The sequence below is a fragment of the Zingiber officinale genome, chromosome 4B (assembly GCF_018446385.1).
Source record: "Zingiber officinale cultivar Zhangliang chromosome 4B, Zo_v1.1, whole genome shotgun sequence".
Classification (NCBI taxonomy): domain Eukaryota; kingdom Viridiplantae; phylum Streptophyta; class Magnoliopsida; order Zingiberales; family Zingiberaceae; genus Zingiber; species Zingiber officinale.
The window spans coordinates 94279329-94306503 of NC_055993.1; the positions used below are offsets into that span (position 1 = coordinate 94279329).

Consider the following 27175-nt stretch of genomic DNA (forward strand, 5'->3'; position numbering starts at 1 on the left):
TAAGATTTCTATTTTTATATGTTTTTATGTTTTTTTTTTATTATTACATGTACTCTTCATTTGAAAAAAATATGTTTGTTCCTAAGTTATGAATGTGTTCATTATTAATTGTTAGTATTTTTTAAGTTTTAAATATAAACTAAAAATAAATAAAAGATTATAAACATATAAAAAAATTATTAAAAAAATAAAACTGATAAAAAATTGATAAAGAAATTGATTAAAAAAATTAATAAAAAAATAAAATTAAAAAAAATCAATTGATGTGTATTCTTTCTTGATTAATTGGTCTAGAAAAAAATAATAAATTAAATTAATTAAAAAATAAAAACTAAATAAAATTTATATAAAATTGAAAAATAAAGTATTGATAAAAAATAATAAATTAAATTAATTAAAAAATAAAACTAAATAAAATTAAAAATATAATTGTATGAGAGTTATTTTTAAATAAAATTAATTAAAAAATTAAAACTCAATGAGAATTAAATGAAATAAAAAAAAACAAAGAGGAGGCTACATGCGTCTTTTGACAGGAAGAGAGAGAGGAGGTGGCCTACTTCTACAAAAGTACCCTTATTATTTTAAATCTAAATTTTCTTCTTCTGTTTTTTATCTTCCTCTTAAAACCATTTTAGATCAAATTATTAAATTTTCTTCTTGCAGCTCTTCTTCTTTATCTCTTTAAAAGTTTTGGAGAACATGTATTGAAACTAATGTTAAGTTGCATTTGAAACTCTAAGAAGATGTGACGGTCAAAATTAAGATGACGTGACAAACAAAATTAAGATGATGTGATGGATGAAGCTAAAGGAGAAGAGTGTTCCCCACTAGCTAACGTTAAGTCCCTTAGTCTGGGTCAGGCCAGATTATAAGTCACTCGGACCAAGACCGACCAACCTAAGTTGGTCGTGCATAGGAGACTTAGTACTTTATTCCTATATTGGGATTCAAACATGTCTGGCTAGCGTAAAGGTCGACCTCTCCAATTCTTATAAATCTCTTTGTATACACTCGGTCGTCTTTATTACTGGTCATCTCTATAGGTTTCCACACTACATTGTATCTGTATATCCATCAAATAATAAGACCTGGCGAGTTATATCTGGGCAATAATAATGTCGGACGGGTTTATATGACCCCATACTTATCCCCTATAGGCACGAGTAAAAGATATCTCTCTTTATAAACTCGATCAAGCTTTTAGATTTCAAGTTTATTTATCCATGAATCATTATATAGACGATTGACTTAAAGTATTGATTGAGCCTCTCAAAACATATATCTATTTCTCTGAGCATCCTATTATAAGCCCGTCCGGGCATAAGACATGAGTAAAGGTTATCCTCTCCGTTGGCAAAGTACGCAATCTCAACATCTCATGCTTACTCTCGCACGCACATTCTTTACTATTCTTCATTTGCCTAGCCTTAATTCGTACTGACTTGAGCGTCGGAGGACCTTGGCCAAAGATCCCCTAGTTTCTTAGCACTAACATTCTGTTGACTCGTCTGAGTGTGCGCAGGATCGGAAGGAAGCATCTCCCTGGAGCAAAAGGGCTTCTCCCAGTCAATAATCAATCCATCGTTGTTAGCGCTTCATCTCTTCAACTTTCAGACAGGATCAATATAGATAGTATATTTTTTTATCAACACTAGTTAATATTTTGTTATAACAACTAAGAATCAGAGCTATTACATTATAGATTGTTTATTTCTAATCAATATTAATTATTATGTAATATTACTTCTTAAAAAACTAATGATTTTGTGGCAAATTTTATAAGAAAAATTCATTCAAAAAAATTTTGCGACAAAGTTTGCAACTAAAATTTTTTCATCGCAAATGTCATAGTAAAATTTTGTGACAAAAAAAAAATTCATCTCAATTCAAAGATGAAAATATTTTTCGTCGTAAATTTGTGATGCAAAAAATTGTTGTCGCAAATTCTAAAATTTGGCAACTAGCAACGAACTTATTTTCATTGTGAAATTTGTCATAAAATTCTGATATTTTCAAACAGACAAATTCCAAACATCAAACAAATTTCACATATAAATTACAACACAAACAAATTTCACATACAAATTGCATAACCAAACAATACATCAAACAAATTTCACATACAAATTAAGTTAATCTTACAACATAAACAAATTGCAAACAGAACTAAGAAATCATATACGGTCACAGCCAATCAAATTTCACATACAAAGTTAATCTTACAACACAAACAAATTCCAAACAAAGTTTATCAATCAGATAGGCAAAAGATCTCATAACATTGTTCAAATCAAACCAGACAATTTAACAAGGGTCACAGCTAAGTTTCATACTTCATCTTCTTCTTGATTAGTTTTTTCTTCATAAGAACGCTTCTCGCTTGCTTCCTCTGCATCTTCTTTTCCTACATTAGAAAATAAAAAGTAAGGGTACATTTGATTTGCACGTTTTTCATTTTTATTTTTTGAAAAACATATATTTTCTAGAAAATAAAAAATGATTTTTAGATATTTTCTATTTTTTCAGAAAATATTATCTATTTTTAAAAAAATAAATATGAAAAATGTAAACTAAATTTCATTTTTTAGAAATATGCATTTTTCATAAAATGAAAATAAAAAATACACAAACAAAACAAAATAGTACCTTAAGATTTTTAACAAGAAAATGTATAGTGTAATAAATTAACAGAAAACTAATGAAGTATTTCTGGAATAATTATTCTGTAATTTTTTAAAAGAAAATTAATTTCAACCTCACACAATATACATGCATCCAATTAACAATCTATTGGTAGCAAAAGGTGAATATGCTTGCTCCAGTGCCTCCGTCAATCCGTCTCAGGGCCAACACGGAAGAGGTAATCACGGACGGCTACTAGCCTTTAGAATAGTGACTAACACATAAGGGAGACATTTACCTCGACTTTGCCGAGATTCGAATCTCAGACCTCATTGGTGACAACACCTCATGTGCTAACCACTAGATTCATCCGAGGAGAAAAAAAAAATAATAAATAAAAAAAAAGCGAATTAAAAAAAAAAATTTTTAGCAGAGTAGTTGCGTCCACGCCATCAGTCGCCTGTTCATAGCTTCCTGGAAAAGCGCCCCGTTCCAATCGCAACTCTTATTTTAGCAGAGACGGATAAGACAAGAAATATGAAGTTAGCTTCTTGGAAGGTCCAAATTGCGTAGCAATCGTCCATTACATCAGCCATGCATGCAAGTTGTAGTACTCTCACTAAAATTATTGGCCTTTCCTCCATTGACTGGCTAACTTATCGGACACTCTCTCTACTTTTCTCATGAATACCATTCGGTCAAAAAAAACAGAGTGGATTAATGGACGGAAACTACTTGGCAATTGCCATGGATGAGCTATTTCTTCAACTGTAGTCTTTTGATATATTCTTGGCTAATTAACTGCTCTATTTTGCTGTAAACTATACATCCTTAACTAGTTTTTGAACCTTAATCTGTAACTTCAGATTTGCTCATCTGGGGGAGTATGCACGAGCATCCACTGAAGCTATGCTCACAACCCTCATCCCTCACAGGCATTCCAGAACATGCAGGATCAAGTTCACGATGTTGCATTCTACTCGCACAGCTATCTTGTTGTGGATTTGCTCCAACTGCGAGCATGGGACTCTTCTGAGCCTAATTTCAGGGCTGCAACCTGAACGTTTCCTGCCTTATTGCCTTCTACCCTCTCCTTGTTTGGCAGATGTGCTTCCAGTATTTCGGTTCTTCTCCTGAAGCACCAAAAAACTACAAAATAAATAATAAAAAAAACCAGACGTTAATGCTTCATCTACCATTTTTATATATTGTCTCTCCGTGTCAGGTGATTTGACGCAATTCTAGGGTTTCAGGCTTCGTGAACACCTCACCGCAGTCGGAGCAAGCACACAGCGTCGCTGTCGGACAAAGTTCTAAACAAAAGATTTTCTTTTGGAAAAAGAGTAAGCAGTGGTCAAACATCACAATACATGAGATTGCAACCCAGCAAAACGTCTTAATTAGTCTAGAGAGGATTAGCTTTTCACACATTGAGGGGCACAACAAATTAGTTGCAGCATATGAATGATCATTTGAAAAACAACAGCTGCCACAAGTTACAGTTGGGAAAATAATATAAGCATGTCAATACAAATTATTCGGTGGTGTTACTATTAAACAATCAAAGATCAACAACGTTATAGAGTCATAAATGCAACGACTAAAGTTAGCCATCTATCTCCTACTAAATGTTGCCTAAGGTATCTAAAAAAAGATGTTTAAGTAAATTTCTACAAGTAATGGTTATGAACATTGTATAAACATTCAGAAACAGAAATATTTTGATACAATATGGCTGCAACTGGAAGATAGAAGATTGAGAAAAATTCATAAGCAATGAACTTTATGTTAAGTGTGTTAAAAGATATTATTACAGATCCAATACATGACTAATATATATTGATGTATGTCGGTTGCAAAATATGCATGAATCACACGGCTATTCTAAGCTGGCCAAAGAATAATAGTGGCCACTCTTCTCTTACTTGACTGAGTTGGAACTGCCAAACAAATCGACACAAGGATCAAACAATATAATCAATGCTACACATAGGAATTTTAAGTGCACTAGTAAAAGGGGAACCACTTCTTCGTTTCTCTATCAACATCTCTCATGGATATGATCATGTATCAATATGCTCTTTTGTGCTTAACACTAACTCCTGGGTGCTATTTGTTAAAAGTATGGAACATGGTGGAAGACAAAGGTACAGGTCAGATCTTGTCAATTTGAATCCCATTTAATTAAGAGAAAAATGAAGGCATATTAGTCATACAATTCATGGGAGAGCTTGGGAAGAGGGGAGTAGTACCCGCCTCTGCCGCAATTAAGTGAGGCCACCGGTGGCTCCGAGCGGTGGTGGGCGGAGAGCACTAGTGGCGCGGTCTCGTTCTGGGAGAGAGAGTGATGCATAAACGAGCAAATTTTAATAATGCAGATAGAAGAGCAAAGCAGGAAAGTAATTTTAATGATTCAAATAAAAGAGCAAAGCGGAAAAGTAATTTTATTATTATTATTATTGTCGAGTTTGGTATTTAAGATATTTTTTATAATTTCTATCTTTTATATTTTTTTTATATTTTTTAGTCTACTTAGAGATTTTAGGATTATGAATCTTTTCTTTTTTGTAGATTAGAAATTGAGATCTCTATATTAGGATTTATTTTATTTTCTTTCTTTGCTCTTAAGGTTTATAGTCTATATAAGAGTTTGTTTAGTTAATGTTTAGGATAGTTTTCTATTAATAAAAATATGGCTACGCCATTCTTCTTTCCCAAAGCTTTGTTTAGTATTTGGATGCCTATTTCCTGGTATTTATGCACGAATCATCAAGTTTAGAAGATCGCTTCCGATATTCATACATGAATCAACAGATTCAATAGTCAATTTCAGTGTTCGTGCGTGAATCAATGAAATCGATAGTTATTCACTACATCAAAGAGGGAGGGGGAGAGGGAATTGAATTGGTAGCGTCATGAAAGGTCGGTGTCGGAACAGTGGACGACGCTGGTGTTCTAGTGGACGATGTCACGGAGCGCATAGATGGGTGAACCTCATAAGGCCGAAGAGGGGAGGGGAAAAGAGTTACCGTCGCATGATTCAGAGAGAGGAGCAGATGTCGCATGCCTTAGGGATTTTAGGGTTTGGGGTCTAATGTTGCTATTTTTGCATGTCACTTGGCACTTCAAAATTAATAAAGATTAGAACCCATTAAAACCATAGACAAGAGTTGTAGTAAGGAGTCCCAAGTCGTATTTTTCCAATGATAACTAATGGATGTGTGTGAATTCTAGAATTGATTCAAATTTAATTCTTACATCAACAAGGTTGATTAGGCATTTCTATTCAATTAAGTTTGGATTTTAATGTATCATTAAATCAAATAATGCAGTTTCCATACCTTCAATTTCCAATCACAGTAACAAAGAAACTCAAAAGTTCAAACAAACTTGTAGGTATCAAAGTATCTTCGAATTCACAATTACAATCTAATTCAACAATTAAATTCAAAAACTCATTCACAATAACAATGAACAGAGGTAAGCAAGCAATACCTCAAGTTAAGTATTCATCAATTAAACTCAATCATAGCAACAACAGATTGTGATTACATCAAAAGTCCTTCTAAATTCAAGCATTGAAACTAGCACTAAATTGTGTAAACCGAAATAAGAAATTCAAAATAGAAAGTAAATGGCAGTCTAAACTATCAGATCATTAGATTTAAGCAAAGGTATAAAAAATGAAAAGAAAAACAAGAATAAATTGCATTCCACAACCAAATTCGGAACTAAACCTCTCTTCTCTGTCGTGTCCCAGCTCATTCAGGGAATGCCCAAAGCTACTGAGAACGCCCTAACTAGCTTGGAATCACCTGAATTCTCCAACCTCCGAATAACAGAGGATTAATGTGAATCGTAGAGCTTCAATCGATTGATCGGATCGATTCAATAGCTACAAACGAAGATGGAGGAGGAACTGATGTAGAAGCTTCTAGGAACGCCCTTCGAGCCTCTATGAATAACTGGAAACCACAGATATGGGAAACGCCCACTAATCTGTGATTGCGGTGGATCGTGGAAGAAAAATCGCAGATTGGGGAACGCCCACTGATCTCGATCTGCACCTCGATTGCTGGTCGCCGGATCGTTGAAAGCTTGCCGAAGATGAAGAAATTCAATTCTTAGATCTGGAAGTGGAATGGGAGCATCGGACATAGCTAAGGAAGAAGATGATGAACAAGACTAAAATTGCAAGGAGAAAATGTCGAGCTCCCTGATTCACTGTAGCTTCTCAACTTTTAAACCTCTTCCAATCTTATCCAAAGGTTCAGAATGTTTCAGATCTCATCTAACGGTTCAAACTTCTCAGATTGGGATCAAAAGCTCTGGATCTTGATTAATGGTTGTGATGTATTTTCTCTTGGCTTGGATGGACCAGATCCTTGATGAATGGCTCAGATCTCTCCGATCTTCAATGGACGGTCTAAATCGCTCCAAGACTGGATCGTCTTGTTTAGCCCTAAATTTTAGCGCATCTGATATGATCTGATCGGGTCTATGATCTATTTGATGTCTACAAAGAATATATCAAAATATTAGCATCAAATACCATGATAATAAATCAATTTGTAATTAAGTCCAAGATTAAATGCAATGCATGAAATATGATGTAAATATGATTTTAACCTATGAACAAGACATCAAATCATGCATGTATGAACCAAAATAATGTAACGAAATCATAGTTATCAGGGTCAGAAACTTAGATAAATCCCTAAATTTAGGGACTAATTTTGAATTCGTCACAAACTCACAAAATTTGCGATGAATTTTGAATTCATCCCTAAATTTTAGGGTCAATTAAAAATTCTTCGTAAATTTGGGAATGGATATTGAATTGATATTGAATTCGTCCCTAAATTTAGGGACAAATTTTGAATTTGTCACAAATTCCTTCTAAATTATGTATGAATTTTGAATTCGTCCCTCAATTACAAATTTTGTGATGAATTCAAAACTCATCGCTAAATTTAGTTATAAAATTTAAGGTAAGTTTGCGATGAATTTTAAATTTCGTCCATAAATTTTGTGATGAATTATGAATTCGTCACAAAATTTGCAACGGTTTTTGAATTCGTTACAAATTGACGATGAATTTTGAATTCATCATAAATTTTGCTATGAATTAAAAATTTGTCGCTAATTTATAATGAATTTTACGATAATAAGTTTTTTAGCCACGAATTTTGTGACAAGAGTTTTTTTGTTATTAATTTTACGATAAATTTTTTTATCACTAATTTCATTATTGAGTAGCTATGATTTCTTTTCTATCAATAATTTGGTTGTAGATTTATGATAAATATTTTTCATGGTTAAAATTTATTTTAAATATATGTTTTTTTATGTACAATCTGAAAACTATTATAACATTATTGAAAATAAAATTATTTAAAAAAAATTAAAATAAGCGAAATAAAGCATTGCTTTAATAATAAATAAAAATAGCTCTTTTGACTATGCGTGAAAAAAAATATGTACAATTGATTTGAGAGAAACATCTCAATCAATGAACTTTGGGTTGAATCTTTATCCATCGCGTACCCACATTATATATGTAATATAATACGTGAATACGTATAAATTAGTACCCTAAATCTATAAATTAGAATTGATAAGGGTTCACCAAATCCCTATAGTAGTGCAACGCAAAGACGACACTTGAGAATCCCTTGTAACAAACTCTTCCTTATAAAAAAATAATTTAATTTTTTATATCATATATTAAATTGATAAGAACAAATATTACACTTGATCTTAGCCAAAAGACCTATAAATTGGACTTGGTAAGCGTGTGTCAAATCCATAGGGTACACTCAAGAACCCCAGTAGTATGCTACTATAACAAACTCTCCCTCATAAAAAATTAATTTATTGCCTAATTTCATGACTTCATCCTGAACGTTGCCTGCCTTGTTGCCTTCTACCCTCTCCTTGTTTGGCAGATGTGCTTCCAGTTTTCGGTTCTTCTCCTGAAGCACCAAAAAACTACAAAATAAATAATAAAAAAAAACCAGACGTTAATGCTTCATCTACCATTTTTATTGTCTCTCCGTGTCAGGTGATTTGACGCAATTCTAGGGCTTCAGGCTTCGTGAACACCTCACCGCAGTCGGAGCAAGCACACAGCATCGCTGTCGGACAAAGTTCTAAACAAAAGATTTTCTTTTGGGAAAAGAGTAAGCAGTGGTCAAACATCACAATACATGAGATTGCAACCCAGCAAAACATCTTAATTAGTCTAGTGAGGATTAGAGGGCGTTTGGTTTGTGTTTTCCACGCCGTTTTCTGTTTTCATTTTCTGAAAAAATGGAAAACGTGTTTGGTTTGCGTTTTTCACGTTCATTTTTAAGAAAATGTGAGAGCGTTTTCTAAGAAAATAAAAAACGCGGAAAAGTCATTTTCTAAAAAACGAAAAACGCGCGTTTTTCAGAAAATGAAAATGAAAATGGAACAAACCAAACGCCCTCTTAGCTTTTCACACATTGAGGGGCACAACAAATTAGTTGGAGCATATGAATGATCATTTGAAAAACAACAGCTGCCACAAGTTACAGTTGGGAAAATAATTTAAGCATCAATACAAATTATTCGGTGGTGTAACTATTAAACAATCAAAGATCAACAACGTTATAGAGTCATAAATGCAACGACTAATGTTAGCCATCTATCTCCTACTATATGTTGCCTAAGGTATCTAAAAAAAGATGTTTAAGTAAATTTCTACAAGTAATGGTTATGAACATTGTATAAACATTCAGAAACAGAAATATTTTGATACAACATGCATGGCTGCAACTGGAAGATAGAAGATTGAGAAAAAATCATAAGCAATGAACTTTATGTTAAGTGTGTTAAAAGATATTATTACAGATCCAATACATGACTAATATATATTGATGTATGTCGGTTGCAAAATATGCATGAATCATACGGCTATTCTAAGCTGGCCAAAGAATAATAGTGGCCACTCTTCTCTTACTTGACTGAGTTGGAACTGCCAAACAAATCGACACAAGGATCAAACAATATAATCAATGCTACACATAGGAATTTTAAGTGCACTAGTAAAAGGGGAACCACTTCTTCGTTTCTCTATCAACATCTCTCATGGATATGATCATGTATCAATATGCTCTTTTGTGCTTAACACTAACTCCTGGGTGCTATTTGTTAGAAGTATGGAACATGGTGGAAGACAAAGGTACAGGTCAGATCTTGTCAATTTGAATCCCATTTAATTAAGAGAAAAATGAAGGCATATTAGTCATACAATTCATGGGAGAGCTTGGGAAGAGGGGAGTAGTACCCGCCTCTGCCGCAATTAAGTGAGGCCACCGGTGGCTCCGAGCGGTGGTGGGCGGAGAGCACTAGTGGCGCGGTCTCGTTCTGGGAGAGAGAGTGATGCATAAACGAGCAAATTTTAATAATGCAGATAGAAGAGCAAAGCAGGAAAGTAATTTTAATGATTCAAATAAAAGAGCAAAGCGGAAAAGTAATTTTATTATTATTATTATTGTCGAGTTTGGTATTTAAGATATTTTTTATAATTTCTATCTTTTATATTTTTTTTATATTTTTTAGTCTACTTAGAGATTTTAGGATTATGAATCTTTTCTTTTTTTAGATTAGAAATTGAGATCTCTATATTAGGATTTATTTTATTTTCTTTCTTTGCTCTTAAGGTTTATGGTCTATATAAGAGTTTGTTTAGTTAATGTTTAGGATAGTTTTTTATTAATAAAAATATGGCTACGCCATTCTTCTTTCCCAAAGCTTTGTTTAGTATTTGGATGCCTATTTCTTGGTATTTATGCACGAATCATCAAGTTTAGAAGATCGGTTCCGATATTCATACATGAATCAATAGATTCAATAGTCATTTTCAGTGTTCGTGTGTGAATCAATGAAATCGATAGTTATTCACTACATCAAAGAGGGAGGGGGAGAGGGAATTGGTAGCGTCATGAAAGGTCGGTGTCGGAACAGTGGACGACGCGGGTGTTCTAGTGGACGATGTCACGGAGCGCATAGATGGTTGAACCTCATAAGGCCGAAGAGGGGAGGGGAAAAGAGTTATCGTCGCATGATTCAGAGAGAGGAGCAGATGTCGCATGCCTTAGGGATTTTAGGGTTTGGGGTCTGATGTTGCCATTTTTGCATGTCACTTGACACTTCAAAATTAATAAAGATTAAAACCCATTAAAACCATAGACAAGAATTGTAGTAAGGAGTCCCAAGTCTTATTTTTCCAAGGATAACTAATGGATGTGTGTGAATTCTAGAATTGATTCAAATTTAATTCTTACATTAGACATTTCTATTCAATTAAGTTTGGATTCTAATGTATCATTAAATCAAATAATGCAGTTTCCATATCTTCAATTTCCAATCACAGTAACAAAAAAACTCAAAAGTTCAAACAAACTTGTAGGTATCAAAGTATCTTCCAATTCACAATTACAATCTAATTCAACAATTAAATTCAAAAGCTCATTCACAATAACAATGAAGAGAGGTAAACAAGCAATACCTCAAGTTAAGTATTCATCAATTAAACTCAATCATAGCAACAACAGATTTAGTGAAATTGTCCTTCTAAATTCAAGCATTGAAACTAGCACTAAATTGTGTAAACCAAAATAAGAAATTCAAAATAGAAAGTAAATGGCAGTCTAAACTATCAATCATCAGATCTAAGCAAAGGTATAAGAAATGAAAAGAAAAACAAGAATAAATTGCATTCCACAACCAAATTCGGAACTAAACCTCTCTTCTCTGTCGTGTCACTGAATTGCTTTTGGGAGCACGCTTCGAGCAATCAACAGCGAACTGCTGAACTCCCAGCCCATTCAGGGAATGTCCAAAGCTACTGAGAACGCCCTAACTAGCTTGGAATCACCTGAATTCTCCAGCCTCCGAAGAACAGAGGATAAACGTGAATCGTAGAGCTTCAATCGATTGATCGGATCGATTCAATAGCTGCAAACGAAGATGGAGGAGGAACTGATGTAGAAGCTTCTGGGAACACCCTTCGAGCCTCTATGAATAACTGGAAACCACAGATCTGGGGAACGCCCACTGATCTGTGATTGCGGTGGATCGCGGAAGAAAAATCGCAGATCGGAGAACGCTCACTGATCTCGATTGTTGGTCACCGGATCGTTGAAAGATTGCCGAAGATGAAGAAATTCAATTCTCAAATCTGGAAGTGGAATGGGAGCATCGAACATAGCTAAGGAAGAAGATGATGAACAGGACTAAAATTGCGAGGAGAAAATGCCGAGCTCCCTGATTCACTATAGCTTCTCAACTTTTAAACCTCTCCCAATTTGATCCAACAGTTCAGAATGTTTCAGATATCATCTAACGGTTCAAACTTCTCAGATTGGGATCAAAAGCTCTGGATCTTGATTAATGGCTGTGATGTATTTCCTCTTGGCTTGGATGGACCAGATCCTTGACAGGTGGCTCAGATCTCTCCGATCTTCAATGGACGGTCCAAATCGCTCCAAGGCTTGATCGTCTTGTTTAGCCCTAGATTTGAGCGCATCTGATATGATCTGATCTGGTCTATGATCCATTTCATGGCTACAAAGAATATATCAAAATATTAGCATCAAATACCATGATAATAAATTAATTTATAATTAAGTCCAAGATTAAATGCAATGCATAAAATATGATGTAAATATAAGTTTAACCTATGAACAAGACATCAAATCATGCATGTATGAACCAAAATAGTGTAATGAAATCATAGTTATCAAAGTCAGAAACTTAGATAAATCCCTAAATTTAGGGACTAATTTTGAATTCGTCACAAACTCACAAAATTTGCAATGAATTTTGAATTCATCCCTAAATTTTAGGGTGAATTAAAAATTCTTCGTAAATTTGGGAATGGATATTGAATTGATATTGAATTCGTCCCTAAATTTAGGGACAAATTCAAATTCCGCCCCGAATTTTAGGGACAAATTTTGAATTTGTCACAAATTCCTTCTAAATTATGTATGAATTTTGAATTCGTCCCTCAATTACAAATTTTGTGATGAATTCAAAATTCATCGCTAAATTTAGTTATAAAATTTAAGATAAGTTTGCGATGAATTTTAAATTTCATCCATAAATTTTGTGATGAATTATGAATTCGCCACAAAATTTGCAACAGTTTTTGAATTCGTTACAAATTGACGCTGAATTTTGAATTCATCATAAATTTTGCTATGAATTAAAAATTTGTCGCTAATTTATAATAAATTTTACGATAATAAGTTTTTTACCACGAATTTTGTGACAAAAGTTTTTTTGTTATTAATTTTACGATAATTTTTTTTATCACTAATTTCATTATTGAGTGGGTACGATTTCTTTTCTATCAATAATTTGGTTGTAGATTTCGATGAATATTTTTCATGGTTAAAATTTATTTTAAATATAGGTTTTTTAATGTACAATCTGAAAACTATTATAACATTATTGAAAATAAAATTATTTAAAAAAATTAAAATAAGCGAAATAAAGCATTGCTTTAATAATAAATAAAAATAGCTCTTTTGACTATGCGTGAAAAAAATATGTACAATTGATTTGAGAGAAACATCTCAATCAATGAACTTTGGGTTGAATCTTTATCCATCGCGTACCTACATTATATATGTAATATAATACATGAATACGCATAAATTAGTACCCTAAGTCTATAAATTAGAATTGATAAGGGTTCCCCAAATCCCTATAGTAGTACAACGTAAAGGCGACACTTGAGAATCCCAACAGCAAACTACTGTAACAGACTCTTCCTTATAAAAAAATAATTTAATTTTTTATATCATATATTAAACTGATAAGAACAAATACTACACTTGATCTTAGCCAAAAGACCTATGAATTGGACTTGGTAAGCGTGCGTCAGATCCATAGGGTACACTCAAGAACCCCAGTAGTATGCTACTATGACAAACTCTCCCTCATAAAAAATTAATTTAATATGATACTTGATCTTAGCCAAAAATCTAAGAAAAGTATGATTTCTAATGTCGCCGGCCCAAGATACTTATAGAAGTTTCTTCGCTCGCAGTATTGTCAATTCTAAGATGTGAGATTGAAGAGAATCATGATAGTGGATATTCCTTAATTGATTAAGGAGAAAAATTCTCAATAATACTCTCAAACTCTAGATCTTTGATTGATTAATGAGAAAAAATCTCAATAATACATTGCAATTGAGTCTTTAACTTTAGATCCCTAATTGATTAATGACAAAAGTTTCCAATAATACATCATAATTGTGTCTCGAACTCTGGATCCCTAATTGATGCGTATGTTGAAATTACTAATAAACATTGAAATTATTTTCAATATAAAAAGAAAATGTAATTTAATTTTGGGAGAGGGAATTTATCGAGTCTCCGATTTGTCAAGTTGCCAAGTGCTCTTAATGTCGAGTCAATGAAGTTGATGTCGAAGGCTTGAGACAAATGTCGAACAAACCCAAAGCCTGAGTCCAAGTGGATTGCGTGAGGAGCATTGTAAAGACCATGATTCGAATAGGATAGTGGAGATAGTGGGGTAGTGAAGATCATGGTGTTAGTGGAGATAAGGGTGTTAGTAGAGATAGTGGGGTTAGTGGAGATAGTGGGGTTAGTGGAGATCAAAATGTCATCCCTATAAATAAGCATGGGAAAGTTACAAAAAAAACTTGCTCGGAAAAGAAGACATATGCTCGGCAGAATCATTTTGACAATGAAGAGAAGTGTATTTCAAGAATTCCACCTTTCCCATCATCGTATCAACTTCCAAGGATTTCGTTAAGTGGACTTATTATGCAAATTATGAGTTTTAAAAGTGATAATTTTATTTTCTGAAAATTATTTTGTTACACTACTATTATTACCAATGACTAGAGATTACTAATTACCGTCATTACTGCATTTTGGGGCACTAAATTAATTATGAACTAAATGGTAGAGATACGTATTCTCTAGGAGGGATAATTCTAGAGGAATGATATCAGCTTAAGCCATGAGGAACATGATTTAATTTCAGCGCCTATGTATATTTCCGTTTTGACTTAACTACTTTTTTTACTACTAAAAAACTATTGCTTCTCAAGAACTATTGTATTTGCATTTTATCCCTCACTTACTAGGTGACTCCTAGTTATTCACCCCTTACATCCCATTTCAGTTAGAGACGAAATTGGAACCAAGAATGAAATCAAGGATAGAGAGAAAATGGAGTTCTGGGGACGATGAATCTGCTCCAATTACTGATGGAAGATTAAAATTCTGTTGCAATAATAAACTCTTAATTTAAGTGAATGTAATTTAATTCGTTCGAATGGTAAAATAGTGTACTATTTATTTTGGGAATGAAAAGACTAATTTTCTTTGACAATTGTTATACTACTAAGGCTAGTTGTTTTCGAATTTTGAATTTGAAAGCAATGCTGATATCATCCCCGGTCAGAAAGTTTGACCTTTAGTGGTATCAGAGCTAGGTTTCTCATAATCAGATTGGGTAGAGTTTCTACTGAGAAGAAAATAGCTAGAAAGAAACCCGACTTAAAACAATCCAATCCGACCCTGCAATCCTACCGAGTTGAGTAGGACCCTTTGGAAGAAGAGGATTTAGGAGATAAAGAGATAATAGACTAAGTAATAGATATTTGAGAGTTAGAATATATTACTTCAAATTTTAATATTATTTTATTTTATTTATTTATTTATGTATTAAAATCATTTAAAACGATCTTTTCTACTCTATCCTATCATTACATTACGCATCCCACAACTATTCTTAAAATCTCATGATCTTGTATAAAATGGCACCACGAGCTAATTGTAACCCATACTACACTTACCCAAGAGAAAATGACAACGAAGCAGGTAATAGTGAAGACCTAGTGGCTATAACAACAACAGTGGCGACCACACTTTAAGGGTTGGTAAACCTAGCTACTAATCAACCACCACCATCAGCCTCTCAGCCCAATGGGATTAAACATCGTTATAAATTCCATTGGAGGGCAAGAGCTCTGGGCTTTGATGGGAACTCAGACCCAAAGGTTAGCAAAACTAGTTGAAGGAGATAGAGAATCACCTTCGATTGCTAGAAGTTCCAAAAGAAGTTAAACTGGAGGTTGTAACCCCATTCCTAGTCGACAAAGCTGTAAAGTAGTGGGAGAGCGTTGCATCTTCCATGTCTGAAAAGGCGTCAATCACATGGCAAAGGTTTTGAGAAGCCTTCTTGAGGTAATATTTTCTAACTGCCATGTGACTTCAGAAGTTGATTGAATTTAAAAATCTTATTCAAACTCCAGATATGTCAGTAGTGGAGTATTCATCCAAGTTCTGCACACTAGGAACCTACTCCAGTGATTATGGCAAATGAGATGTTAAAACTCAATCGTTTTAAGAAGGGCCTGAACAACTGAATTTAATTTGCTCTTGCAGTCTTCAAACTAAGGGATTTTGAAGAGTTAATGGGAGCAGCAATTCGATCCGAGACCGATATCAAATGACGAGAAGAGGAGAATAGATTGAAAAGACCCCACACAAGTCAAGGCTCCTCCAGCAATGGACAAATATGTTCAAATGGCAAAATCTGTCAAACCCCCAACCAAGAAGACCTACACCTTCTCCAACCAACCAGAAGGTCAAGACATGCTCCACTTCAGAGTTGGACATCCTAGGGAGTGCTGCAAGAAGGCAGGAACATGCTTCCGATTTGGACAAGTAGGGCATCATATTGCTCAATGTCCTTATCCGAAGTGAAAGGGTGGAGATCCAAGCAATGGTATAGGTGCAAGGGCTCACAGAGATAACAAGGTAGCCATAAATGTCCGAGTATATGCCATCACCCAGGAAGAAGCAAATGTAGCTAATGATGTCGTGTTAGGTACCATTCTAATCAACAATCTACCTGCTTATGTATTGTTTGATTGCGGTGTCACACACTCATTTCTCTCTAGGAGATTTGAGAAGAAAGTAGGGGCTAAACCAGAAAACCTAGAAGAATTTTATAAAATAGTGATACCAGCGAATAAGACCTTAGAAACATGCACTCTATATAGGAATTGTAGTGCCCAAATAACAAATCACGGGTTTAGGACTGATCTGATCCATCTCAATATGGTAGAATTCGATGTGATTTTTGGAATGAATTGGCTAACTAAAAACCATGTATTAGTGGACTATCATGCAAAGATCATTCGACTACAAACCCTAGATCAAGAGGAGATTATTTTCCATGGTAAAACTAAGGAGCGGAAATTTCTCTTATCCGTCTCTCAAACTTGGAAAGTCATGAAATGTGGGGAAGAAGTATACCTTGCAATGATAAGTGTGGTTAAGGAAGACTCTGAGTTAAGAGTAGAAGATATATCAATAGTAAGAGGATTCCCAGATATTTTTCTAAATGAACTACTAGGGTCACCCCTGATCGAGAAATCAAATTCAGGGTCAATTTAGTGCCGAATGCCATGCCAATTTCAATGGCTCCATACCAAATGGCTCCAGTGGAACTCAAGGAACAACTCCAAGAACTATTTGATAAGAAGCAAATAAAACCAAATACATTGCCATGAGGAGCACCTGCGTTATTCGTAACGAAAAAGGATGATAACATACGATTGTGCATCGATTATAGGGAATTGAATAAGCTCACAATTAAAAACAAATACCCTCTACCAAAAATTGATGACCTATTCGACCAACTCAAAGGAGATACTGTGTATTCAAAGCTTGACTTAACTTGAAGCACTTGGTCCTATTGGCGATCCATACTACATTACCTTCTCTGAGTGTGAGATTGTCAAGCCTGATTCCTATGTACCGATTCACTGAACTGTGATAAAATCGAAGAAGCCCAGCTAGAACAAGCTTCATGTTGATATTACATAAGCGAACTGTTCCGGATCATTCTACACAAATTAAAGTCAATAAAAAAATATGAATAAAATCCTATAAATATGGGGTTATAATTTATTTCTAGACTTATATTTCTTTCTTAAAGATACCAAAAGCCTAGTCCTGATCAAGAATGAAGAATGCTTCCGCTTCAACAATTCCCAGGAAATGAAAAGAAGATTAGTTTAATAGTGATATAGAACATTCCTTTTATTATGCTTGAAATTGGTTTTCATAATTAATTTCCTCAAATCATTATATAGTTGAATAGTGATATAGAAGATTAGTTTGATTGGATTGCTAATGATTTCAATTTGATAAGTTACTTTTGGAAGGTTAGATTATTTTTATTAGTATAATGATAATATTCATATGAACACTTTTTTTTACTTAAATTATTATTATTATTATTATTATTATTATTATTCAGTAGTTGCCTCGGATAGCCAAATGAAAATCAAATCCAAATTTGATTGTACTTTGATCAATTGATAAGCAAACCAAATTAATTTTTGATTTGATTTTTCAGTAAACTGATAACCAAACATATTCATTTTTATTGATTTTGAACCCTGTGAGATCTTTATATATTTTAACTAAAAATATATAATGATATTGACGGTCTAATATTTTTATGCTCAATTTTATTAATTTTTATTTTATACTATTGCCAAATATTTTCAACCCAAAAGACCTTGCTATTCCAGTGCCGATTTAAGCAATAAGAATGGATTAAATGAAGCAAGTCGAGTGAAAAGAGAGGATTTAAAGAACAAAAGGGATGCATATTTGGTGAAGTCCAAAATAAGTTGAATTTTCTAAAAATTTAGTAAAATTAAATGTTATAGATTATTAAAATACATTAATACAATCCACAATGCTGAACTAGGATTAATTCCTTCTTAAACGTACCTGAAGATGAGGACTGGCCGAGGATGAAGAGCGGTCACTGCTACTGTTTTCAGGAACCAAAAAAGAAAGAGCTGCTGGATCTGAAGATGAGGATTTGCCTTATTCTTTTAAATCAAATTATTAAATTTTCTTCCTCTTCTTCTTTTATCTCCTCTTATAACTCTGTTTTAGATCAAATTATTAAATTTTCTTCTTGAAACTCTTCATCTTTACTCTTTAAAGGTTTTCAAGAACATGTACTGCAGCAGAGCATCAATTCCTCGCCTCTGTGAAACTAATGTTAAGTTGCATTGCAAATCCAAATTTGATTATACTTTGATCGATTGACAAACTGTATCAATTTGGTCAAAAGTAATAAAACCAAATTATTTGGGTTTGAGTTGAATTTTTTTTTCCGCTAGGAATAGTACTTGAGTCGACATGATTCATTTATCTATTTACTAAAGAAGTTTATACAAAATTGAATTGGCATTGTAAAAAATTTCAAACCCAAGTTGACCTGAGCCAAAATTGATAGGCTTTTAAAACCAAACTTAAAATGAAAATAAAATGTATTTTAATTTTTCATACCAAAGACTCATCAAATGATATATTAATTGGTTTACCATTTTGATATATATGCATTTACATCTTAAATTAAAACAAAAATCCAAGAAACCAATTTTTTCATATTTTTTTATTTGATTTTATTTAGTTGTATTTGCCTTTACTATTCTATTTTTAGATGGTCAACCTGACATAAAACTGAATATTCTAGTTTTGAATGATTAAAACCGTTTTAACTATAACACACTTTTCTTGTCTTGAATCTTGCTATGCTATCTCTAAACAAGGTGAATGGCATGGTCATTATTATTGAAAAGGATTGTCAAGAACTTTCATTTCAATTTTTAAATCTGATAATAATTATTTAGAGCCAACGATATGTGAAAAAAAAAAATACTATTGACTTAGAATTCTATTTCCACAGTGAGGCATGTTTGAATAGAGACAAGTCTGTGGATTAGAGACTTCCTGGTTTATCATCAAACTTAAAGGTGTTAAAAATTGAAATATATTTATAGAACTAGAGTAACTTTGTCAAACAAATGCAGTAGTAGATTGCAGGTGCAAGCAAGGCAAATCATTAAACTTCCGTGGCCAAGATGCAGCTCTTTCTTTTCCAGTTGCTGGAAATTATAGCAGCAACAGCTTGGGTTGTTCTTCCTCAGTATTCATCTAGTATGTATCTAAAAGAAATCTTAATTAATCATAATTAAACTATAAAAATGATAGGATCTTTCTAGCTTGGCATTTTCATTTATTTGGTTTGAGTCATTCAATACAATCTAGTTATTAGAACTTTAAACAAAGAATAGATTAGATAATTTCTTGTCAAAACTGCAAAACTTGTATTCTTTATCATGACTAATCAAGTGCATTACTCAATCAAAGACAGCTGATCACTTCACTGATAGCTATTCAAAATGGCCTCTCCTCCTTCAGAGATGACCTTACTTGCCTTTGAGGTGGAGATCATGTATAAAATAAGGTTAATCTTTCTTATTGGTTGATCCTTAACATTGAGAATATCTTTGGTCGACTCCTTAGCTACCTGATATGTCCTTGTGTTGGATTCTGATGCAATCTAGGCATTTCAATGCTGACATTTGATCCTCAATTAGTTTAAGCAAAATAGTTTCTTTTGGCCTTTTAGCTACGAATCACTACCTAAACTATATCAAATACATATTAGAATAAAACTGAAGCTAAATATTCAATTAAACTTTACATAAATAAGCATAAACTTGAAATAATATTGGCAATTCAATCAAGAGTCAGCTATATATATAAACATGAAGTGAACTTTACTACTATCTGGGGTCCAACACAGAGATTGAGACACTATTTTCAGAAATTTTCATTAGAATTCTCTTGCTTCCACTGGAATTCTCTCTCCTTAGAACGCCATTTGATTCAATGGTGATATTACAGTTATTGAGAAATGCTGGTGCTAAAGGTGCGGGAAGGTCGACAAAGTGATTGTTGAGCATAAGCACAACATTGGCCATGGTGGGTCTTTGAATTGGATCATCTTGCACGCATAGTAACGCTATATGTATGCACCTTAATATTTGTTGAGCTTGACATTGTTCAACTAGATATTGATCAACCACTTGCAAGGCACTTCCTTGGGTCCAATGGCACCAAACCACCTAAAATGAGATGATAGGAAGTGTAATTAAGAACTTACTTCATTTGAATAAATTGTGTATCAAATGCATATCACTCAATCAAAAGGGAAAAGTAATACTTACATGAGTAACAAGTTCAATCGGATATTCGGATCCTTGGTAACCACTATTCTTCCGACCAATTAAGATCTCCAAGACTAACACACCATAGCTATACACATCTGATTTAACTGAGAATAGCCCATGAATAACATATTCCGGTGCCATATATCCACTGTCATTAACAAGAAAAACACATTGAGACTTTCTCTATTCTAAGAAACTTTCTGTTTATTTGAAGTGTTAAATTTGATCCATAATGATAAATAGAGTGTTGGCGTACAATGTTCCAGCAATTCTTTTAGTATTTCCATGGGTTTCATCTGCACCAAAAAGCTTCGCAAGACCAAAATCCGAAATTTTAGGATCCATATTTGCATCTAACAATATGTTACTAGCTTTTAAGTCCCGATGAATAATCTTCACTGGCGAATCTTCATGAAGATAAAGAAGTCCTCGACTGATGCCCTCAATGATCTTAAACCTTTTTGCCCAATCCAACTGTTCTCTCTTTGAATTATCTGCACCATTTGTATGTAATATTTGGTTACTAATTTCAACTATCATGGTGTGTGTAATGAAGGATAAACTATTCATGTAATCTTAACCAATTGTATATAACACAATCAATCTCAGAACATATATTAGATAATGGAATTGAACAATACGGCATTAGATTAGCAAACTCTTAGATAACCATCAATTGAGGATATTTGTCATGCAAAAACAAAGACTGAAACTATACCAAACAAAAACTTGTCAAGACTTGTATTAGCAAGATAATTGTAAACGAGTAGTTTCTCCTCTGATTCCAAGCAACAACCCAACAGCCTCACAAGGTTTTTGTGCCGAAGTTTGGATACCAGAAACACTTCATTTTTTAATTCATCCAGTCCTTGTCCTGAGGTGCTTGAAAGTCTTTTTACGGCTACATCCTCTCCGTTCTCCAGTGTTCCCTGTTTTCAAGTGTCACCAAAATTATTACTCATTTATCAAGTCGAAGAATCATTCACAGTTATATATAACATTCCTCAGATCTTAAGATTGACCTTATAAACAGGCCCAAATCCTCCTTCTCCTAGTTTGTTTCTATCAGAGAAGTTGTCCGTAGCTATCCTAATAGCCTCCAGATCAAACAATAGAGATTCCGCACCTCTTATTTCATGTTGATCTTTATGATCTGTACAAAAGATATTTTTCGTAGTAAAGAATAAGCAGATATATATGTTCAAACACCATATAATAATAGTTCAGTAGCCATACCTGCATGTCGTTTCTGTCTTTGTGTTGTTGCTTTTATTCTTTGACGGTAAATAAAAAAGGCACAAAGGAATAACAATGTTGCAGCAATAGAGATGACAATAAATAGAATTCTTCTCCCAGTGTTGTTTTTACCTAAGCAAACATGAAAAATAGATACAAATTTCATTAGATGTCTCAAAGAGAAATTGTAACATGGTACAAGTTAATGGCAGATAATAAAGCAAATTTATTATTTGATTAGTCTTCCAAAAGAAAAAAAAAACTGACTGCAAAGTGCTAAAGGGTTAGTGAATAAACAAGTTAATGGATAAATTAGTGAAAAAAAAAGACAGACGTTTGATTAATCGTACTTGGGTGATCCAATTCTCCTGCAAGCCGAACGTGTAAATCATCTCCTTCATCGACCAAACTTCTGAGATCCAACAGATCACCAGACCAAGTTATGCATCCATAAGACCCAATGATCATCGCAAACGCCACGCATGAGCAATTATCCAAGCACAAATTCTTGCAGTCATCGAGACTCATATTTCCTTGTGGTGTAGCATTCTCAGTGTCTGGCACCTTCACGTTCTGCACCTTGGAAAACTGGTTCAACGAGCAATTCAAAGGCTTTTCCCTCTCGCATCCGGCCTCTCTTCCATTCTCCGTAATATTTACGAACCCGTCCAAGCACTGGCACTCGACAGCAACGTATTTCTTGGTGCACACTCTGTTGCGGCCGCAGAGATTGTACATATCGCACTCGTCCGCCGGAATCGACGACAGAAGCTGCCACTCTCTGTTGCCACCTCTGTCAAGAAACCGACGCTGGATGGTTCCATTGGCCCACAACGTTGACCGAATCAGTACCGGCGTCGGTGAGGCTCTGTAATTAGCCATAAAATAGCTCTCATTCTCGTTGGACACAAACGTGTAATTTGCTGGGTTGGTCACCTGGTTGCTTGCTATCGATGGATAGCCGACGAACCCATATCCGTTCCATAGGCCGCTGCGATGGTATTTGGCGGATCCGTTAAAAATGACCAAATCCGGAATAGGTAGAGCACGAATCATATGGATGCAGTCTCCCGGAGAAGGATCCGTGGAGTTTTTCCATGACACTTGCCGCCGTGATGTGTTGGTCCGTTTGACAAATCCGAACTTCATGCCAGGGAGATACGTCTGGCTGTCGCTTGGGTGATCGAAGCTCTGCCATATAATCGAGTTACTGTCGTTCAGAACGAGGTTTCCAGAATCTAAAAGCTGCAAGCGTGCAGAATTGAGTTCAGTGGATCTTGTTCCCGTCGACCAAACGATTTTGTCCTCCTCAAATAAGATTAGATTTCCATCGGAAGTGAGGTTGAAGGATGCTATGGATGTGTCGACAGAGTTATTCCGATTGGCGATCCATACTACAGTGCCTTCTTGCGGTGTGAGATTGCAGTACCAGATTCCCAAGTATCCCTTCGCTGAACTATTATTTAGTCTGAAGAAGCTCAGTTGAAACAAGTCTCCTGTCGATGTTAAGGTCTGTCCATATATAAGTGAGTCGTTCTGATTCATTGTATCTCCTGTACCAACATCGTAAATAAATAAATATCTAAAGACATATTTATCAAATAACAATAGAAAATTTTAAAAAAATTCAATCACAATTTTAATTTTACATGTAATCCTTAATTTTTTTTTTTAAAAAATCATCTCTACATGTAAAATTTTATTTGATTCAATTCCTTCATACAAATATTATTACTTAATTACCCCTCTGATTTTTTTAAGTATAAAAGCTTCAAAAAAATGAATATAATTTCTCAAGTAAGCACTTCAAATTAGAAACGAGTATATTTTATATTAAATTGTCCCTCATATTTAGATATTAAAAATCTAAAATTAAATATAATTTTTGTTAAATTAAACACTTTAAATTAGAATTGAGTATATTTTATATCAAATTGAACACGGTTTTCTAATTGATCCTCAGATTTTTTATGTACAAAAACTCCAAAAATGATTATAATTTTTCTTAAATTTAGTACTTTAAACTAGAATCGAGTATATTTTTTTATTATCAAAATTACCTTTCATATTTTTTAGGTACAAAAAATCTAAAAATGAGTATAATTCCTGTTAAATTCAACACTTTAAACTAGAATCGAGTATATTTTCTATTAAAGTGAGCACAATTTTTTTCCTACTTAATATAATTTCTCCTAAATTCAATATCATTTGAAGAAAATCTAGTATATTTTCCATCTAATTAAGTATAATTTAAAGAAAATCTAGTATATTTTTCATCTAATTGAGGTGGAAAAAGAGTCGTACTCAATTTGATAGAAAATCTAATATATTTTTCATCTAATTGAACATCATTTAAAGAAAATCTAATATATTTTTCATCGTGAAAAAAGAGTTGTACGCATGGCCATATCTGCTTTGTTCGAGTTTTTGTCCGTTGACTAGTTCAAAATTGATTCAAAAACACAATGCTATTTTACAATCTTAAAAATTCTAAATTTATATCAAATCAATATTATTGTATTTTAAATTTAATTTCTTTTATTTTGAACATTACAGTACTGAAAAAAAACTAATATTCTGAACCTTTCTATTCCACTCCCGATTTAAACAATAATCATGGATGAAATGAAGCAAGTCGAGTGAAAGAGAGGATTTTAGAAACTAAAGGGATGCATATTTGGTGAATTGTTTTCCAAAATAAGTTGATTTTTTTTTAATATTTAGTAAAATTAAATTTGATAGATTATTAAAATAAATTAATAAAATCTACAATACTGGACTAGGATTAACTTTTCTTAAACGTACCAGAAGATGAGGATTGACCGAGGATGAAGAACGTTACTGCTGCTGTTTTCAGGAAACGAGAAAGAAAGAGCTGCATCTGCCCGATGGAAGCTTAAGCACTTAATGATCCTCCGTTGCTTTCATCTGCAATCTAATCTGTTGTATTACCTTTTAGAGTTGTTATAAGTCCTAACGAAAGGTCTCAATCTAATGCCTTGAATTTCAAATTTTGATCAAGTCTAGTCAATTTACTTGGCTATTTGAAAATAATTGAGTATGTAAGTCAACAATTTGACAACGACCTGTTTGAAAATTAACAACATGGAGTCAGTGCCAAAATACTTGGGTTAATAGTGTATGGCTATAATATTAGGAAATATATATATATATATATATAAACTAAAGTTTTTATGTTTCAAAACAATCGAAATAAGACAGTATTTTAGATGAGATGCATTATTTTGACATGCTTTTTTCTAATGATAATGAAAATAAAGAACTATTTTAATTTTTTTGTAATATAATAGAAGGTTGAGTAAGGATTAAATTCTCATTTGCCATATCGTCACTACTTTAACAAATTGGAGAGTTGAGAATGGCTCACTATATTTTTAACAAATTGTCAACATCTGATTAATTAGAAAAATAAATGAAAACAACATGGAGTCGACGACTCAGTCCCGAAAATAACTGATTTAATTACAATATTCTTATGGAGAACGACACTGTTTTTTTTTTTTTAAAAAAAAAGTCTTTTCATCTGCAACTCTTTGTCTACATTTACAAAAGTAATTTAATAATATTCCACAAGCTTAACTGAGTTGATAAGTGGTAGATTGATTATCACATTAGGTCTCAGGATCGATTCTTAGAAAGTAAATCTTTGCAACTCATGTAAAATTTATCCCATTTGTCATTTGCATTTTAAGTCATCGTGATTTACCTTCTCCGTGTTACTCTTGGAACGGACTAACGGGGGCATTAGAGGAAATGTATTCACCTTTTTACCACATTTACCACAAAAGTAACCTTATTCTTTTAAATCTTTATCTCCTCTTAAAATCCAAATAAAAACCAAATCCAAATTTGGTTATCCTTGTTAAAAATTTGAATGAAAAAGGAGTGGCAAAAAAACGAAGACTCCATTATGTGCGAACACACCCTGTAGCTAAACATCAATAAAAGTCATCTCTGGTCAATTTTGATAATATCTTTTATTTTGATGTTGTTATAGTAATTTTATCGGATTATAACTATTATAACATGGACAATTCCACTCTCATTAATACTAATAACATTATATTGTAGCAACTACGAATTATAATTGCTATAATATATAGATAGTATATTTTTTATCATTAATAGTTAATATTTTGTTATAACAACTAAAAATAGTAGTTACTACAATATAAATTGTTTATTTCTAATCGATATTAATTATTGTGTAATATTACTTCTAAACAAAATATCAATTTTGTGACGAATTTTATAAAAAAGTTTGTTGCAAAAAAAAAAAACAATGTAATGAAGTTTGCAATGAAATTTTTTTTGTCGCAAATATGTTATAGCAAAAGTTTGTGATGAAAAATAGAAATTCATATCAATTCAAAGATGAAAATATTTTTCGTCCTTAATTTACGACAAAAAAGATTTTTGTCACAAATTCTGAAATTTTGTAACAAGCAACTTTATTTCAAATTCTGATATTTTTCAAACAGACAAATTCCAAACATCAAACAAATTTCACATACAAATTCCACAACCAAACAATACATCAAACAAATTTCACATACAAATTAAGTTAATCTTACAACCCAAATTCCAAATAGAACTAAGAAATCATATACGGCCACAGCCAATCAAATTTCACATACAAAGTTAATCTTACAACACAAACAAATTTCAAACAAAGTTAATCAATCAGATAAACAAAAGATCAGACAATTTAACAATGGTCACAGCTAAGTTTCATACTTAGCTTCATCTTCTTTTTCTTGGTTAGTTTTTTCTTCATGCTCCTCACGCTTCCTCCTCATCTTCTTTTTCTACGTTAGAAAATAAACAAATAAAAAGTAAGATTTTTAACAAGAAAATGCATAGTGTAATAAATTAACACAAAACTAATGAAAATTTTCTGGAATAATTATTCTGTAGTTTTTTTTAAAATTAATCTCAACCTCACACAATATTTATACATCCAATTAGCAACCTATAAACTACGCCACCAAAAGGGTTTCAGTAGTTGCGTCCACGCCATCAATCGCCCTGTTCATAGCTTCCTGGAAGAGCGCCTCGTTCCAATCGTAACTCTGCACCACCAAAAGATTTATTTTAGCAGAGACGGCTAAGACAAGAAATATGAAGTTTACTCTCATTGTATATAATATGTAGCTTCTTGGA

General features: G+C 33.1%; 1 protein-coding gene and 2 pseudogenes across 1 annotated transcript in view; all 3 read right to left on the reverse strand.

The window, feature by feature from the left end:
- Positions 1 to 23538, reverse strand: part of LOC121975553 (G-type lectin S-receptor-like serine/threonine-protein kinase RKS1) — an 80489-nt gene extending 56951 nt beyond the window's left edge. Inside the window, exons 1-3 of the mRNA XM_042527270.1 lie at positions 22342 to 23538; positions 21992 to 22123; positions 21778 to 21908 (exon numbers count right to left, since the gene is read on the reverse strand). Of these exons, the coding sequence (XP_042383204.1) occupies positions 21778 to 21908; positions 21992 to 22123; positions 22342 to 23536 (1458 nt within the window). The 5' untranslated portion in view covers positions 23537 to 23538. The remainder of the gene's footprint in view (positions 1 to 21777; positions 21909 to 21991; positions 22124 to 22341) is intronic.
- LOC121978959 lies at positions 8244 to 8409 on the reverse strand (annotated as a pseudogene).
- Positions 13349 to 13527, reverse strand: LOC121978853 (annotated as a pseudogene).
- Positions 23539 to 27175: the final 3637 nt, after the last annotated feature.